We start from the raw sequence: 15,425 nt of genomic DNA, 5'->3' as shown, positions 1-15,425 counted from the left end.
TAATGAGATACACGTTTTGACTACATGCAAGACTGGATAACAGACGTTTCAGAAACTTTAAAAAAATTTTGTTAGAAAGCTACAGAATTATGTTTTCCACAAATAGTTTGTCTTTGTACATACACTTTTTAAAGCATACAAATTCACATGCTTTCATAATTTTCTCAGATAAAAGTATTCTAGAAGTAAAAAAAAAAAAAAACACCAAATAAAAAGCTCAAAACATGTAATGTCAGTGACCAACTGGTTTTATGGTTTTATATCAAATGAGAAGAAAACTTCTATGCAGATTCGACAGAAAATAGCTAGATAGCAGGATGAAAGAATTCACATGTCAATCACTCAAGCATTACAAGACAGCACAGTTGGTCAAGTCTTCAAAACAGCCCCAATAGTTTAAAAAAAAAAAAAAAAATTACTTTGAAAAGTCTTCTACCTAAAGGTAAAATTATTTCAAAGAATAAAGCCTTGTATGTACATAAAATAATTCTGTGTCTGATCTCAATCATCATGGCACCGTTTCACAGTCCGTAACAGTTTTGCTTGGCACTTGAAAGACTTAGTGCACGGATAAGGATTTAGAGAAGGATCTTGTGGGAGGAAAAGTGAAAGTTGATAGCCCAGGATTAGGTCTGGAAAAAGGAACAGGTCATTTGTACAGCAGGATGCAGTTTCCCACAGCCACATGAATCAAACTGAACTCTGAGCATGTATATGCAGTATGTGGGGAGGGGGGTCGTCGTTTTTTAAGTCAGAACTAAGTACCTTGTTCTAGTGTCAGCGTATCATATTTTTTTGGAGGTGCAATCTTAAATTTCTGCAAAAGTGTCCATCAAGGAAGTTTTATACGAAACATGGCATTACTATGCTAAAAAATAACAGATTACCTGGAAGGACAGAGATGAAAGCAAAGGACTCGCACACAGGACTCTGGGTTTTTCTATCAGCTTTGCACATCACGTGCTTCATATCAAGTCACTTAAAATCTTTGTTTCAAAAGGGTTTGTGTAACTTAGAGCAACCAGTGTCAATGAAAAATCAGTATTGACTTTCCTGTGTCAGTGTGGAAATTCCCATCCCTTGATCTCTACGTGTTGGTTTACTGCAGAAATAAAGGAAAAATGCTAGTCATTATGAAATTGTGGTGGAGGCTAAATGTATGACACTAACTAATAAACTTAAAACTTACCTGCATCCATAGTCCCTTGAATGCATCAGAATGTAAGAAATATGATTATAAACACATAACAATATTGCACCTTCATTAAATGAGCTCAGTCTTCAATCACAAATGTTTTCTCTGTTGTGAATCTATCCTGCGGAGAGAGAATGCTTTCTACAATGGACTGGATTTTGACAAAAACACCTTCAGACTTTTTGAGATGCAGTGGCAGGAATTGTGCTTTACACTGCAGACACGTCAAGATAAAACCTAACAGTGAATGTTGGTTGCAGAGAAAAACTATAGCAGCATTTTATTGCTACTTTTACAAAGGAAGCTCTGTATCTTTACCCCCTTGGTGCTGGTGAGGCAAGTAACACTAAGGACGGTCAAATGAGTCACTGGTGGTCACAGGACAGGTCAGCAGCGGAGCTGTGATTAGATACCAGAATGAAGTCCTGGCTGCATTGGCTTTTCCCACAGACTTCAGCTGGGAAAAGAATTTTAAATGTAGCCTTGATACTCGCATTTCAGTGTAGACAGTGATTTAATTTGGTATTATTACTGTTTATTTATTAGGTAAGGAATCAGTATTCTTATACTTTTAAGTGAGTCTAGACTGAACAGCTAGCTGGGACTAAAAGAGAAAGAGATGCAACGCACTTCCTAGCCATCAGTCCCGTTTCAGCATTTCTACACCACCATTTCTACCAGTGGTCACGAAGACCGCCATTTCCCATTCCGTTTATCCCCTTCAAAGCCATCCTGTAGCACGTGTGGCACCCTGAGATAATCCTCCCAGCCACGCAATACGTGACTTCTGCAGTCCGTTCAGGTATGACCTGAGCTCTAGACTATCAAAGGCATAACCACTTAGAAGGGAAAACCTCGTGTTTAGCAAGGAAACACCAGAATTACTTTCAACATCTTTTTCACCTGCCCCACACTGTCTAGCACTAGCGCTGCCTTTTACTCCTCTACACAACTTCATCGGGCCAGTACTGCAACCACCTCCCATTTAGATCAATGGATCTAAATACATTTTTGGATTATGTTGTTATCAATAGCACTCTGATTAGAGTGAGACACACTCTGTGACAGTTAGGTGACATCCAGATTTCTACAGTATGACTAACAGCCCAACAGAAGACGGCTCACATTTTTTCACGCCTGTGCAGAGCACAGAAACACTTCAAAGGCTTCCTTGCTCTGAGGCTAGCCTACATAGTAGCGTTACAAGCTCTAAATAACGAGAAGCACATATCCTTGGCTGCACATCTAACGTATATAAATGCTACTCTATATAGTAGCTACATTTTGAAGCGGAATGATACAAGCTGCTGAATACGATTAGAGCAAGTCCAAGAACACTCCTCCAGCTTAACAGTACCGTGAGTGCCTGCCAACATGTTGCAATACGAACACTCCAAAGTTTCTCTGTCACATGTTTAATACGTTTAGAATGGGTCCACTCTACTTCCCACTAGATCACCAAAATATAACAAGTACCATGTGGTTAGCAGTCACTGCAAGTTAACCAGATTAAGACAACAAAGTTCAGGGAATTTCAAGGGGATTTCAATACTGACACCCAATGAAATTAAGTGAAATTAAGACTTTGGGTATATTTTTTTCTTATGACAAATAGGAGACCGAGTTCTATTTGCACGTGGTAAGGATGGAGCTTTATCCACTGTTATAATTTAGATGAGCAGAAAACTATGAATGCCATATACCCTGTGGAATTTACTTGCTCACGGTAATACGGCTGCACAGGCAGCATCCGCAGGGATGGCCACTGCAGTTCCGTGTTCGGAGAGAAGAGCAAAGCACGGACACGAAGAGCATGGACTTGCCCTGGTACCTCACCCAGCTGTTAAGGCAGCCAGCGCAGATACCACGGCATACGCCGCCGTTCTTACGCCGGTATCCTTATGGGAACGTTTTTACTGTGACTTCTTTCTCCTACAGCTTCCCATCAGGTGATGCCAAAAAAACATGGAAAATGTGTATGCATGCCCAGTCATGTTACTATAATTAGCTTCAGGAGCAATGGTTCTTTTAAGAGCTCTAACCACAGCCCGTAACAGCACAGGTTCGCTATCACGCATTATCAGACTTTTTCAGAGATTATTTTTTTCCTTCAGCTAATGATGTAATTCGAGCTACTTTCCAACAAGTATCCCGTTGCCACAGATTGAGATGCTTGGTGTGCCTTTGAGGGGAACTAAAACAGCAGAAGCAGTTTTACAGAGACTGGAGGTACAAACCGCCCTCCTCCCAGGCAGCTATCGGGGCTGCTCCAGCTGGGAAGGGATTCGACTGAAACTTGATTTGAAAGGGAACATTGTGAACACAAAAATCTCATTTTAATTTTCAAGGAAGTGTCCCAAAACTGATTTTTATCTCCCATCACTCTTCCTTCTCTTAAAATGTTTGAAGCATTACTTGAACTGTTTTTATAAGAGAAAAAAACAGCACCGATACAAAAGTAGTTTAAAAATAGGAGAAAATACAGAATGGCAGAATGAGACAAGAAGATTTAACCTACGTGTAAGATTTCTCTCTGTTCCTTTATCTCCCACTTAAAAGAAACAGAAAAAAGATTTTAGCAGTGCTGTTCAGTAAAGCCTTCACTGAGTAAGAAGGGACCAAATTCATAGTCTGTTCCTTGCATGCAGTTATTTTTGTTTCTTATTTCAGCTACATCAGATTTTTGCTTCTTACTCGTTACATGACAGACAAACAGAATTAAAGGCAAGCTGAGTTTTCTGTTCCTTTTTTGCATCGTTACTGTTTTCTAACTGTCAGAGCAGTTCGGCTCACGAAGAGCCTCCCAAGAGAACCGATAGGGTCTGAAAGAGATTAACGACGCTGTTGCTGTATGACAGCAGAGGACTAGGCTGATTGAGCTGGGGAGGTTGTTCAGCTGAGCACAAATCAGCATCACAAAGAGGAGGAGAGACTGGATCTCGCATGAGGATGACAAGTATGCTGTCTACGGCAGGTAACAGTCACAACAGTGAATATGTAATTATACAGGGTTAAGGAGATACTAATAACCGCAGTACTAAAGCGGAGATGTTTGGATATGGCGGTATCTGCATTGTTATCAAACACCGATTGTTAAAACGTGCCCACATTGCTATGTCTTCAGTGTTGTTGCTTCAGCATGTGCACACACTCCATTGCTACCTTTCTTTTGCTGGACAAACGTGTCTTTTATACCAATGCAGTATTTTTAGTGTTAGTTGCCAGAAAGAATTCCCTTCAGCTTCAGGTTCAGCTTGCAGAGCTGGCATGTAGAAATGGCTCATTTCATTCTGAAATTCAGAAGATACAGTACAGAAGTCACTGAGATGATGATAAACACGGGACATTAGTGCCCAGCATACAGACGTAGTAAAATGTTAGTCTAAAATGCAAGCCATTGGAAATACCAGCTATGTTACATCACTGCTGTTACAAATTCCCCTCTCCCTCTCACTTGACCTCAGAAGAAAATTCTCAGGTAGCAGGCCTGATCCAGCATTCGAAATCCTTTTCTTAGTTAAGAATATCTTATGGTGAATTTAATCAAACACAAATAGCACGAGCAGGCTTCAAAAGAACTATAATAAGAAGGTGACTGGTTTTCCAAGAAGGAGAAGGAAGGCTTGTGCCAGGAGCTTGGAACAACCCGATAATACGATGTGCAGATGACAAGATGACGTCCCAGTCTTTCCAGAAACGATGACTCAAACAAGAAAACAGAAGGGCAAACCGTAGGCTGGGGTTGTTTCAGATGCATGATAGCACAATCATCAGGAAGGGCACTTACTGAGCCGGCCGTCAGGCGACCTAAGCTGGGCTCCTGGCTCCGACACTGCCCTCCTGTGTGACCTTGGGTAAGTCACTTCAACGGTAACTGGAACAGCAAGAACTGGAACAGTAACCACTACTCTTTTTTTCTCTGACGTTCAGATTTTAAAAACAATTAACAAAGAAAAACGCGCCTTAAGCACCTTAGGAACCTATCTATTATTACTTTATAATGGCTGTGCAGCACAGTGATCTTGCAGCTGTTTTACGAGGAATTCAGAAAAGCAACAAACAACTTGTTTCTATTAAAGCGTCCTCTGAAATAACATCGTACATTTGTTAAACTTCAAGGTGGAATTATCCAGGTACGAATTGTATAAAATGATATCGTAGTGACACAGAAAATTGCCTTTATACATGTCACCAAGGAAGTTCATGTGGCACTGGATGAAATAGCATTTGCTTTAGAGAGGTATAAATAGTACTATATGCTGTCTCTTAACAGAGAGCCTAGGTAGAACATTGTTCTGTAGAAAATGTAATGCCAAATACTGTCCACACTTTTGCTTAAACTCCGGTAAAGTTTCAAAGTGTTTGTTAGCCTCCATTAACAATTGCCTCGCAAAACAGATCAACACACGTAAAGCAACAACTGAGGGGAAAAGGCTACGCTGGGATACAGGGGAGGGCAGGATTGAAAGAAAATGCCTATTTGTTGGAAAATAAATCCTAGATCCACTTCTCCAGAGCACGTTTGAGTGATCCTGGCACCTTTTCACTGAAACACCTCACAATCGTTTCACATATTTACCATCACAATATACTGAGCTAAGGAACATCCTTATTTACAAAAGGAGGGTTGCGCAGGACAGAGGATTTAGACTGCCCCTGCCCCCCGAAGCTCTAGGCTAGCACCCTCACCCATGGATAGGATACATTCCTGCTACTGCACAGGTATGTAGTATATTGCAGGTATGCAATAACAGTTGACTGGAGAAGGGGAAAAAAATAATAATTTAAAAAAAAAAAATCAAGCTGTTCTGTTTAAAATAATTCACTTTTTCTGTTGTATTTATGTAATTTGATTTTCTAGGTTACCCTTCAGATATAAGGATGCCGAACTGGGGAGGTGGAGCCAAATGTGGTGCCTGTGAAAAGACAGTGTACCACGCTGAGGAAATCCAGTGCAATGGAAGGAGTTTTCACAAGACGTGCTTCCTCTGCAGTAAGCTGGGCTACACTGTTTTAACTTCACAGTATTCCCATAGCTCTGTATAAATCTTCCATTAAAGCTAGTAAATTTACTTTTGTATTACTTTGCATGCAATAAAAAAGCTTCATAGTTTCCCCAATTCAACATGTTTGTTCGCAGGACACCTACAGCAGGCTTTTGAACACTCTAAGCAACGTACAGGACGGTAGAAGCAACCAGCACCAGACTGAATTTCACACAGGGAAAGTTCTGTAAAGCTTATGCATCTTACTTCTGGGAAAGTTCAAAGTAGAGGGCAGTCCCATGTTAATCATCCTACCTGAAGTACAGCACAGTGAGACTAATTCTGGTCCGGCACTCTCTAGAAACCTAAAGATGAAACCTGTTTCCCATCCTTTTAGTAACAGAAGGATGGAAAATGACCGTATCTGTTTTCAAAGCAGCAGCCAGTTTTCTGAAATGCCATTGTGCCACTCCATAGCAGCTCTTAATAATCAAGCCCAGTTTTCTAGCCCTTTACCCCCAGGCAATCTGCCTCTCAGGCTCCTGGCTTTTCCCAAAAATGCATTGGATGATTATTGTTAGGGACACTAGAGTGCTGCAGAATCACAGTATCTAGGTCCACCTCCCAGAAACCCTACCTCCTGTCCCACAACGTAGCATATTACGGGTTTGTTTCAAGTTAAAAAGTCTAGAAGAACTAAACAGCACTCATAAGACAGAAGTTATGACTTATTAGGATATTATAGATGATTACTTTTATGGTGAATCCTAACATTAATTCATTTCACACAGGAAAGCTGAAAGACATTACCCCAGTGTCATGAAAATCTCCCACCAACACCTACAAGCACCTCAGTCTCCTCCTTCCCCGTATTTCTTATAGTCCCATTTCATTTACTCTCTTACTCCGCGCACCTCTGTAACGTTTGGCAGATAGCTTCCAGGAATTTTGCTTTCTCTGCAGATGAGCTAGCACTTGAAGAATTAGAGAAAGTACCAATTCAGCTCTGCTCGCCCTTTGTGGAGAGAGTAAATAATTTGATAAGAACTAAAGATTGCTAAATAGTTTATTTTGCAGACAATGCTTGAGACTTAACACCTTTGCAGTACGAATTCCAGCATGACAGCTTAGAAGCCATTGAACCCAATTTTCACCCTCCTTTCCTGGATGGATAGAGAATTCTCATTTGGAGGCATAAGACTGATATCACGTGCTTAGACGACACGGTACAGCGCTAGGCAGAATGAATCCAAAGGACACACTTGAGTCATCTTTGCCTTTCTCCGAGTGCCCTGCAAGTGATGCCTAAAAGACTAAGAAAGAATTCCCTCAAAAAGTTTTCAGTTAAATGACAACCTTCAGCCAATTCTTACAGAATGGTAACAATCTCAGTTTTGTGAAAACTAGAGACTTCTTATTGCTTCCATGTACTGCCTATAACAATTAGTACCAGATATCAGAGAAACTACAGGGAGAGGGACATGAATGTGGTAATTATGAGAAAGGCTTTAACTGACACTTGTGCTTTATCAAATGCTAGAAAATGATACGGCATAAGACAAATGAGTAGACTCTCCAGTGTCTAATAAAAATAAACAGCTGTCCTAATAGGACACAGTTAATAATAATTCTCTCCCACCTAATACTGGAACAAGGTTAAGCTTCATTCTTAGCATAACTGATTTTTTTTTTTAGTGATTCATGATAAACAACATACATCCATTAGCTCTGCCAACTGTTTGTTTGGTTTGTTGTGGGGTTTGGGGTTTTTTTGGTTGGTTTTGGTTGGTTGGAGTTTTTTGGTGGTTTGGTTTTGGTTTTTTTTTTTATTTTATTTGCCCCTTGTAGTCATAAGTCTGAACTAAATTATTAATAGGTTAGATACTAAAAAAAGTATTCCCAGCAGAAGTATGTTTAAGGTCAAAACCTAAAGATGCATCTAAGCCCAGTTGGCATATGAGAGGTATGTTAATTGGCTTTACTTTTCCCATGATTCACACACACTAATCAGCAGCTCTGGAGGGCTCAGTATCAGGTATCATGTTCATGGGCTTTTCAATGAACCAATTACAGGATTTCATTTCTCAACAGAAGAAAAACAATCCTCCCCAACCTCATCTCAGCTACGGAAACAGTTAACCTATTTAGCTGAGCTTTTATATATTAAATATATTTAAAATGTATTTTATATTTTACATTATATTTGACCAGACGCACAAAACACACCAGTAGTTTTTGACCAAAAAGTTCAATTTGGGCAAAATTATAAACAATTCAAACCAACCTGTTAACACAGTAAGAATCAGACAAGCTAATCTATACATCACGCTCTCTCCACTCCATAGTTTTTCCCCTACAAACATTACGAGAAGAAACGTCTTTCCAACAAACCCTCCCTCCCGTGCAGATTGCTGTTTACCTACCTTGTTTCCCCGTCAGCTTTTACTTCAGCCGCAGCTGTGACGGACATTTGGCAGGATCTCACGCCATCAACCTGAAACTTCTTAGTGCCGGCTCGTGAACAGTATCTGTTGGCAGATGACAGGTCTCAAAGTTATTTCAACAATAGCACTTCAAGGGCTTTTGCTCCATCTGTTGTGGTGAATTGATACTCTATCCCTAAGGTGCCAGAAATAGAAACACTTTATCTACTGCTAGAGTTTCCATCATCCCTGAACTCCCTTAGCAAACGTAATTATCATCTCAAAGCAGAAGAGACGGTAGCACGACGAGATCAGGTTCACACATTTACAGAAGCCCCTCGTTTTATTTCTATTAACTGTAAAAGTCCTTGCAAATTATTCTCCCCTCTACACAGTACAGTGACAGAATTAAAGCTGCAGTGGTTCCAGTATCAGCTTAAATTCCCTGATGTGGATGAATTTTAGACTCACAGCAGGACAGTTAAAGTAAACATGGAAGGAAAAGGGACTAATCAAACACTCAGCTAGCTCTTCTAGAGCTTGAACTTCCAACCACTTCCAATACTTCTCTATTTCACAGGTTTCTGTTGCTTACATGAGCTAAGCAACTTTATTTTCCAAGCTATCAGCAGCCCATGCATGCCTGGAATGCCCTCTGTGGGGCACACACTTGTGCAAGGGAAGTTGTGGAGAAAGGTTTTCCGTATTTTTTTCCCCCCCTCTATCAACCACTGTTGACACAGTGAACAATTTGTAAGAAGTGTAGAAATTGTAGTGTTTAAGCATACTACAAAACCCTGATTTTTTTCTATAGGCACTCCGAACTGAACGCTTCGTCCTCTCTCGATGGGGTGGGGGCTGTCTCATGCCGAGTTCCCAAAATAGTGCAGCACACGCAGTCACCAAGCAGATGAGGAGTGTAGCTACTATTTTTTTCCCCATTCATGATTGCCCAGTTTCCATGCATAAGCAGCAAGGAGATCCACCAGGCCGGTAACAGAATTTAGCCTCTAAATGCTGACCAGGTTTCAGATGAGCAAAGAACTGGGGAGAGAGTAATCAATCTAGCTTCCACGGCCACTTGATAAAAATAATCACCCATGAGACTGGCCTCAGCAATGCTCATTAGCTCTAGGTGTGGCTTGTGTTTTTCAAAACATGGATACTTGCTTACTGAGATCCCCAAATACGCAGCTGTTAGCACTCATTAGCTTTTGGTCCTTCCAAGCTGAGGCTTGGTTTAAAAGTAGTGCCATAGAGGCTATAACTTGTATTCCATTATGCATGTCCGGCATTCCTATGGCACCTTCTGTCCAAAAGTCTCCCAGACCTTTCCTAGTGAGCTAAGCCAAGCAGTATTTCTCTAAAATGAACACGACTAGGAAGAGGTCTCTGGTTTTGGAATGGCTACAGTCATACTCTTGCCATCCTGGAGGAAGTCTAACAGAGCTGAGCCTACCAGTTACTTGGGATCATTGGTTCGCCTTGCACCACAGCTCAAACAAATAAATAAAACAACGTGTCCTGTTTGACTCTGTCTGGACATGGCATGTACGTTATATCCTCTTTCAGAAACGTGCCACATTAAAATAGCGTGGGCTGAGATGAGAAAGCCACCACAGATTCAGAGCGACTATTTTGAAAGGTGCAGATGCACAGTAGAATCAACACCCTTGCAACCTCCTTTTTTTTCTTTTTCTAAGGTTCGGGAGTTTAGGATGATGATCTCAAATCCATCTTAAGTTTCGCAGATCTAGACAAATTGTCTCGACAAGCCCATGATTTTCCTAGGGTTAGAGTAGAACTTCAGAGTGGCAAAAGAAGAGCACATGGCGTGCACGCGCAACTACTTTCGCAACAGCCCAGTGAAGTTTTATACCGACTACAGGCTAACACCCTCCTTTTCCTATATTTTTAAAGATAAACAAAAATAAACACTAATTGTAATTATTCTGAACCACATAAATTCAAATTTGAAAACGCAAATGTTTATACATGCCTCTCTCTCCCTGTTTTCAGTGGCTTGCAGAAAAGCTCTGGACAGTACCACAGTAGCAGCTCACGAATCTGAAATCTACTGCAAAACTTGTTATGGGAGAAAATACGGTCCCAAAGGTATTGGCTTCGGACAAGGGGCAGGATGTCTCAGCACTGATACTGGCGACCATCTGGGCTTGAATCTGCAACAGTGAGTTAAATCCCACTGACAGCACCTTTTTCTGGTACTACTTGTCACATAGCGAGGTATTCTAGATATTTTATTCTGTTTCCATAACAACACCTAGCATAAGTAGCAGAGCAGACTTTCCTACAACCTTTCCTTCAGCGGACACAGTAATTTACCAGGTTTTAATGACATTCAGTCTCTTTAAGCCTTCTTTATAAATTATCTCCTCCTTCAACGGGCAATTATTCTGCAGAAGCAGCCTTTATATGCCACCACAGACGTAAATATTCACTGCAATTGTAATTTGCCATGAGTAGCACAGTGGTGAAGTCACATTCACCATAGAACATGAGAATATTTTTTTTTTCCTGTCAGAGGCTAAAATACAGTTAGGTTTTACTGTTAGAGAAATAATCACACTACCACATACTGTTAACTCTCCTCTCAATGGGGGAAATAACATTTCTAAATCCTCCCTGTGGCTTGAATAACACTTACAAACTCACCGAGAATATGTTTGAACAAAGGAACTCTAATGGGATACCATCTTCCAAAAGCCCATAATTATCTCTGACAGTACATTTTTATAGTATTTTTCTACGATTCTCAAAGCTGCACATTTCCAAATCAACAATGCTTTCTTCTGGTATAACTATAAGAAACCAATTAGCCAATATGCTGTGCAGGAAATAAAAGCTTAAATAATGTATTTAACTGTAGCTCCTTGTAAGATATGAATCCGTTACGGGCAGAGCTCTGCATCTAAAACTGCCACGTCCTGTAGATTTAATGACCTGTTGCAGTCCAACAATCCGATAATTCAACAGTCATTCTGTGAAAGGCTTTAAGCTAGCACAAAGACATAAAGCACAAAGTTCAGAAATACACAGCAAAGCTACTTTTCTGATGTGCTTTTGACCCTAGGCCAGCTAAGAACCCCAGTTCCCTGTCCAAACGTTACAGTGACTAATGAAACAGCCGCATGCAAAATCCAATTTTTATTTTCCACTCACCGAGTACCAGCAGATAGCCAGTTACAAAGAATGGAAAGCTCTTTTGCTTGTATGTTCCCTCTTGCCTCTCAATTAAAAAAAAAAAAAAAAAAAATTATTTTTTACTTTCACTTTTCATTCATCTTTTCTGTATGCGGCTGCTCTCAGCTCCATGTACTCAGCCCCAAACAGGTAACATCAGCGGTTACAGTATCAGCTTTTCAATCACACAACACAGAATTCAATAGAATATTTTCACTTTCGCTTTTTTCCCCCCTTTTGCATGTCTACGACGAGTAATTTAGTATTTTTTATCCCTTACCAAAAAAATCATAAAATCGTATTTCTAGAATGAAGATAACATTTTAAGCAGTGTATTAAAACACTGAAAACTTCTGTTTTAGGGGGTCACCAAAGTCTACTCACCATTCTACAACAACTAATCCTTCAAAGTTTGCCAAAAAGATGGTAGATGTGGATAAATGTCCCCGTTGTGGCAAATCAGTGTATGCTGCAGAGAAGATCATGGGAGGAGGAAAAGTAAGTAGTTACTACAGCACTAGAAACAAAACACACTTTTGTAACAGTGATAAACTACAGCTAATAGGTCCTCGATCTTTTAAATTTTTACTCATAGTCTCAATGAAGAAAACATGAGGATGAATTAGCAAATTGCTAGAGAGTCCGATGTATTTTCAGGTTTAAAACCATGTGCTTTTCATAAGCTGCCCTCAACTTTTTGCATCTTGTTGGTGTCTGAAGAACAACTCCTGGCTACTGTACAGGCTGGCTCTTCTACTACTGTTATTCTACCACCATCCCTGGGGATATTTATAATTTAAACATTTATTTGTAGTGGCAATTGCAGATATATTAAAGAGATCCTGTGACTAGAAAAACAAAAGCCTGTCTCACATGACAGGCTAGCTCTCTGCTCTAGGAACTCTCACTAGAATATTATCTCTGCACATCGAAGAAGTAGAGTACAAAACAAGAGTAGTATCTATAGCTCCTTGCTTTTTACTATATGTCCATTAATAACAAAGTCACCAGGTAAGATCTTGATATGGGATAATAATTGAAAAAAGACTAACCTAGAATGACTAATAATGGAAGCCACAAGAGCAACAGAACAATTTTAAACTTTTCACACCATAAAAAGCAACAGTTCTTTGTTTCTTGTATCTGCTAGCTGTGCGCTTTCTGTAATATACAATGAATTGTCTTAATTTCCTTAGCCTTGGCATAAGACGTGCTTCCGCTGTGCTATTTGTGGAAAGAGTTTAGAATCTACGAATGTTACAGACAAAGATGGAGAGCTCTACTGTAAAGGTAAGAATGGTAACGAGCTGAACTGGGTTATTGAGTCAATCTAAAATTAGTCTTTTTAGACTTAGCATTGCCATCATGATTTACCTTGTTGCGTGCTTAACAACTTCATGAAATTTCATTTTATCTTTTTTTTTTTTTAACAACTTTCTGAAAGCAAAGGGAAGAGCTACAGTAACATTGCAGTTGCATTTTCTACTATTAACATTTAAATTTTAAAGTTTTAATTTTTCTACAAATATGACATCCTCTCAGATGTGTCCTCAGACCTTCTAACAGGAACACTGGCGATATCTGCTGGACAGACTCTTGTACCTGCACAATCTCAATCACTATAAAAAAACAAATCCACAAAGGTACTGATCTTCAAAGGTCATCCGTTTAAGGTCACCGTCCTAATTTGAATTCTTGCCAGTAGAAATTAGAAGATACTTCCACTATATTGGTAGCACAGAAGATAACACATTAATACTAAATTATACATCCAGATGTTCTCCTCAGATCAAGAAAGTTCACAGACTTCACTTGACTCTTAGAAATAGCTTACGGAGAAAAATGTGCAAAATTTTTATATCCTAGGCTAAACTTTACAGAGAATCCTAAAGAAGAATACTTAAGTTCTGTGACTTTGGGTATAGTCTGACAACTGCAAGTGATTAAATTAGCATATTTGGAGAAATACGCTGTCCATTACTACTTCCTTAGAGTTGTGATAAATAACTATGCACACAGTAATACAGAGTTAAAATGGAATGATTTAAACTACCATCAATAGTTTCTGGACTACGCTCTAGTTCTTTTAACCTCCTTTGAAAATCTCTGACTTATTACTCAGTCTGTATTACTCATACAGACTAAGTTTTACTGAGTATTTTCACACAGGAAAGTAGCTTTAATGAAAATGTTACTTAGATCTTAAATACACAGAGTTTCTTCATTTTTTTTGGAGAAGATCAGATGTGACTTCTGTTTTATTTAAATATGTGATTCCAGTTTCACTATGAGAACCTGTCGACACTTCTGGGAAAGACACTATTTCAGATTTCCTTCCTTTTATTTACTTAAATTTGGTAGTAGCACTAAAACCAAAAGTCATTTACCTCTGTATGAAAACATTCAGAATACCATTTACCTCCCTCCCTCTTTTGCAGTCTGCTATGCAAAAAATTTCGGTCCCAAAGGAATTGGGTTTGGTGGCCTCACTCAAGTGGAAAAGAAAGAGTGCGAATGAGAAGAAATGGATGCAACAGACTCAAACTGCTGTTGATGCCACCAAGTGATAGTTGTCAAGTAAAACATTAAACATCACATATTGCTAAGAACCTAGGGCATTTGTTTAATATTTTCCACCTTGCAGGAAAAACTTGTGAGCTTATATCTTAAGAAATTCTTAGAATAGCTTAAAAAGGTACAGTGATAAAATAAGATTCATGTTTGTTTTACAGTAAATAAAGACAAAAAACCTCATGGAATATTATTCATGGAACATTATTGCTTCTTAAACTAGTATTTACCACACTTTCGACTGGAATTTTAAAGATTCAGCATACCGTCCCGTTAAGATAGAGATACCTTATGGAGCGCAAGGGTCAGAGTGTTCCAATTTAGGCTGTATTTTCCTTCGTTCGGAATGTTATGCCGTCTATATTTCTACCAATCTCCTATTAGCATTTTGAACATGTTGACATTCTGTGTTATGGCAAAGTAGATGTTACTCACTTTGAGACAAATCATAAAAAGGATTTGAAATTCTTTCTCTCAAAGGGAGATATTTCTGAAGAAAAACAACATTTTCTTAGAATACAGTGTTGTAAGTTTTGTTATTGTATGTTTTCAAGCTACAATAAAGTACTGATATTGCTTCACATTATTTTTACTTGAATTTGTTTGTGCTTTTATGTTCTACGACATCGCAGATAAATGCATTTCACCGAGATGAATGAAATCCCCCATTTCTTAACTACAAGAATTGCATTTCATTACACTACTTTACTCTTATGTTGTCAGTTCTAGATGGTATTTAATTTTCTGACCTTGATCTGTTTCCCTGCTGGTTTTCATTATTACCTACTTTGCCTTCTATTCAAAACCACACTGCCCAGCTGGCCACTCCAGACTGACGTAGCCTTTTCTTGGGAACACGGCTGACATCTAGCTATTAAAGATCTATGCGTGCAGCTGGGAATAATTCCCTCTTTTTATATACATTGCTATTTTCCATCATCAACTTACCATTTTTATACACTAACAGGGCATGTATACATGCAAAACATAAGGCAAAGAGTCAGGCTTTTTCTTCTGGTTTTGTGCCTACCTGTTCTTAAATACCTCACT

General features: G+C 39.2%; 1 protein-coding gene across 1 annotated transcript; it reads left to right on the top strand.

Moving 5' to 3' along the window:
* Nucleotides 1-5,990: 5,990 nt before the first annotated feature.
* CSRP3 (cysteine and glycine rich protein 3) lies at nt 5,991-14,678 on the top strand. Its single transcript, XM_050897839.1, has 5 exons — nt 5,991-6,188; nt 10,623-10,791; nt 12,167-12,302; nt 13,001-13,094; nt 14,243-14,678. Exons 1-5 carry the CDS (start codon nt 6,077-6,079, stop codon nt 14,320-14,322), a joined length of 591 nt encoding a protein of 196 aa, XP_050753796.1. The 5' UTR covers nt 5,991-6,076; the 3' UTR covers nt 14,323-14,678.
* The last annotated feature ends 747 nt before the right edge of the window (nt 14,679-15,425 follow it).

The sequence above is a fragment of the Gymnogyps californianus genome, chromosome 5 (assembly GCF_018139145.2).
Source record: "Gymnogyps californianus isolate 813 chromosome 5, ASM1813914v2, whole genome shotgun sequence".
Classification (NCBI taxonomy): Eukaryota; Metazoa; Chordata; class Aves; order Accipitriformes; family Cathartidae; genus Gymnogyps; species Gymnogyps californianus.
This window is presented reverse-complemented; position numbering and strand designations above follow the sequence as displayed.

Excerpts from the sequence above, each read along its gene's own strand:
- CSRP3 (XM_050897839.1), top strand. The coding sequence starts at position 6,077 with ATGCCGAACTGGGGAGGTGGAGCCAAATGTGGTGCCTGTGAAAAGACA. Across the intron at positions 12,303-13,000 it reads AGATCATGGGAGGAGGAAAA|CCTTGGCATAAGACGTGCTT; the intron begins GTAAGTAGTTAC and ends TAATTTCCTTAG. Across the intron at positions 13,095-14,242 it reads TGGAGAGCTCTACTGTAAAG|TCTGCTATGCAAAAAATTTC; the intron begins GTAAGAATGGTA and ends CCTCTTTTGCAG.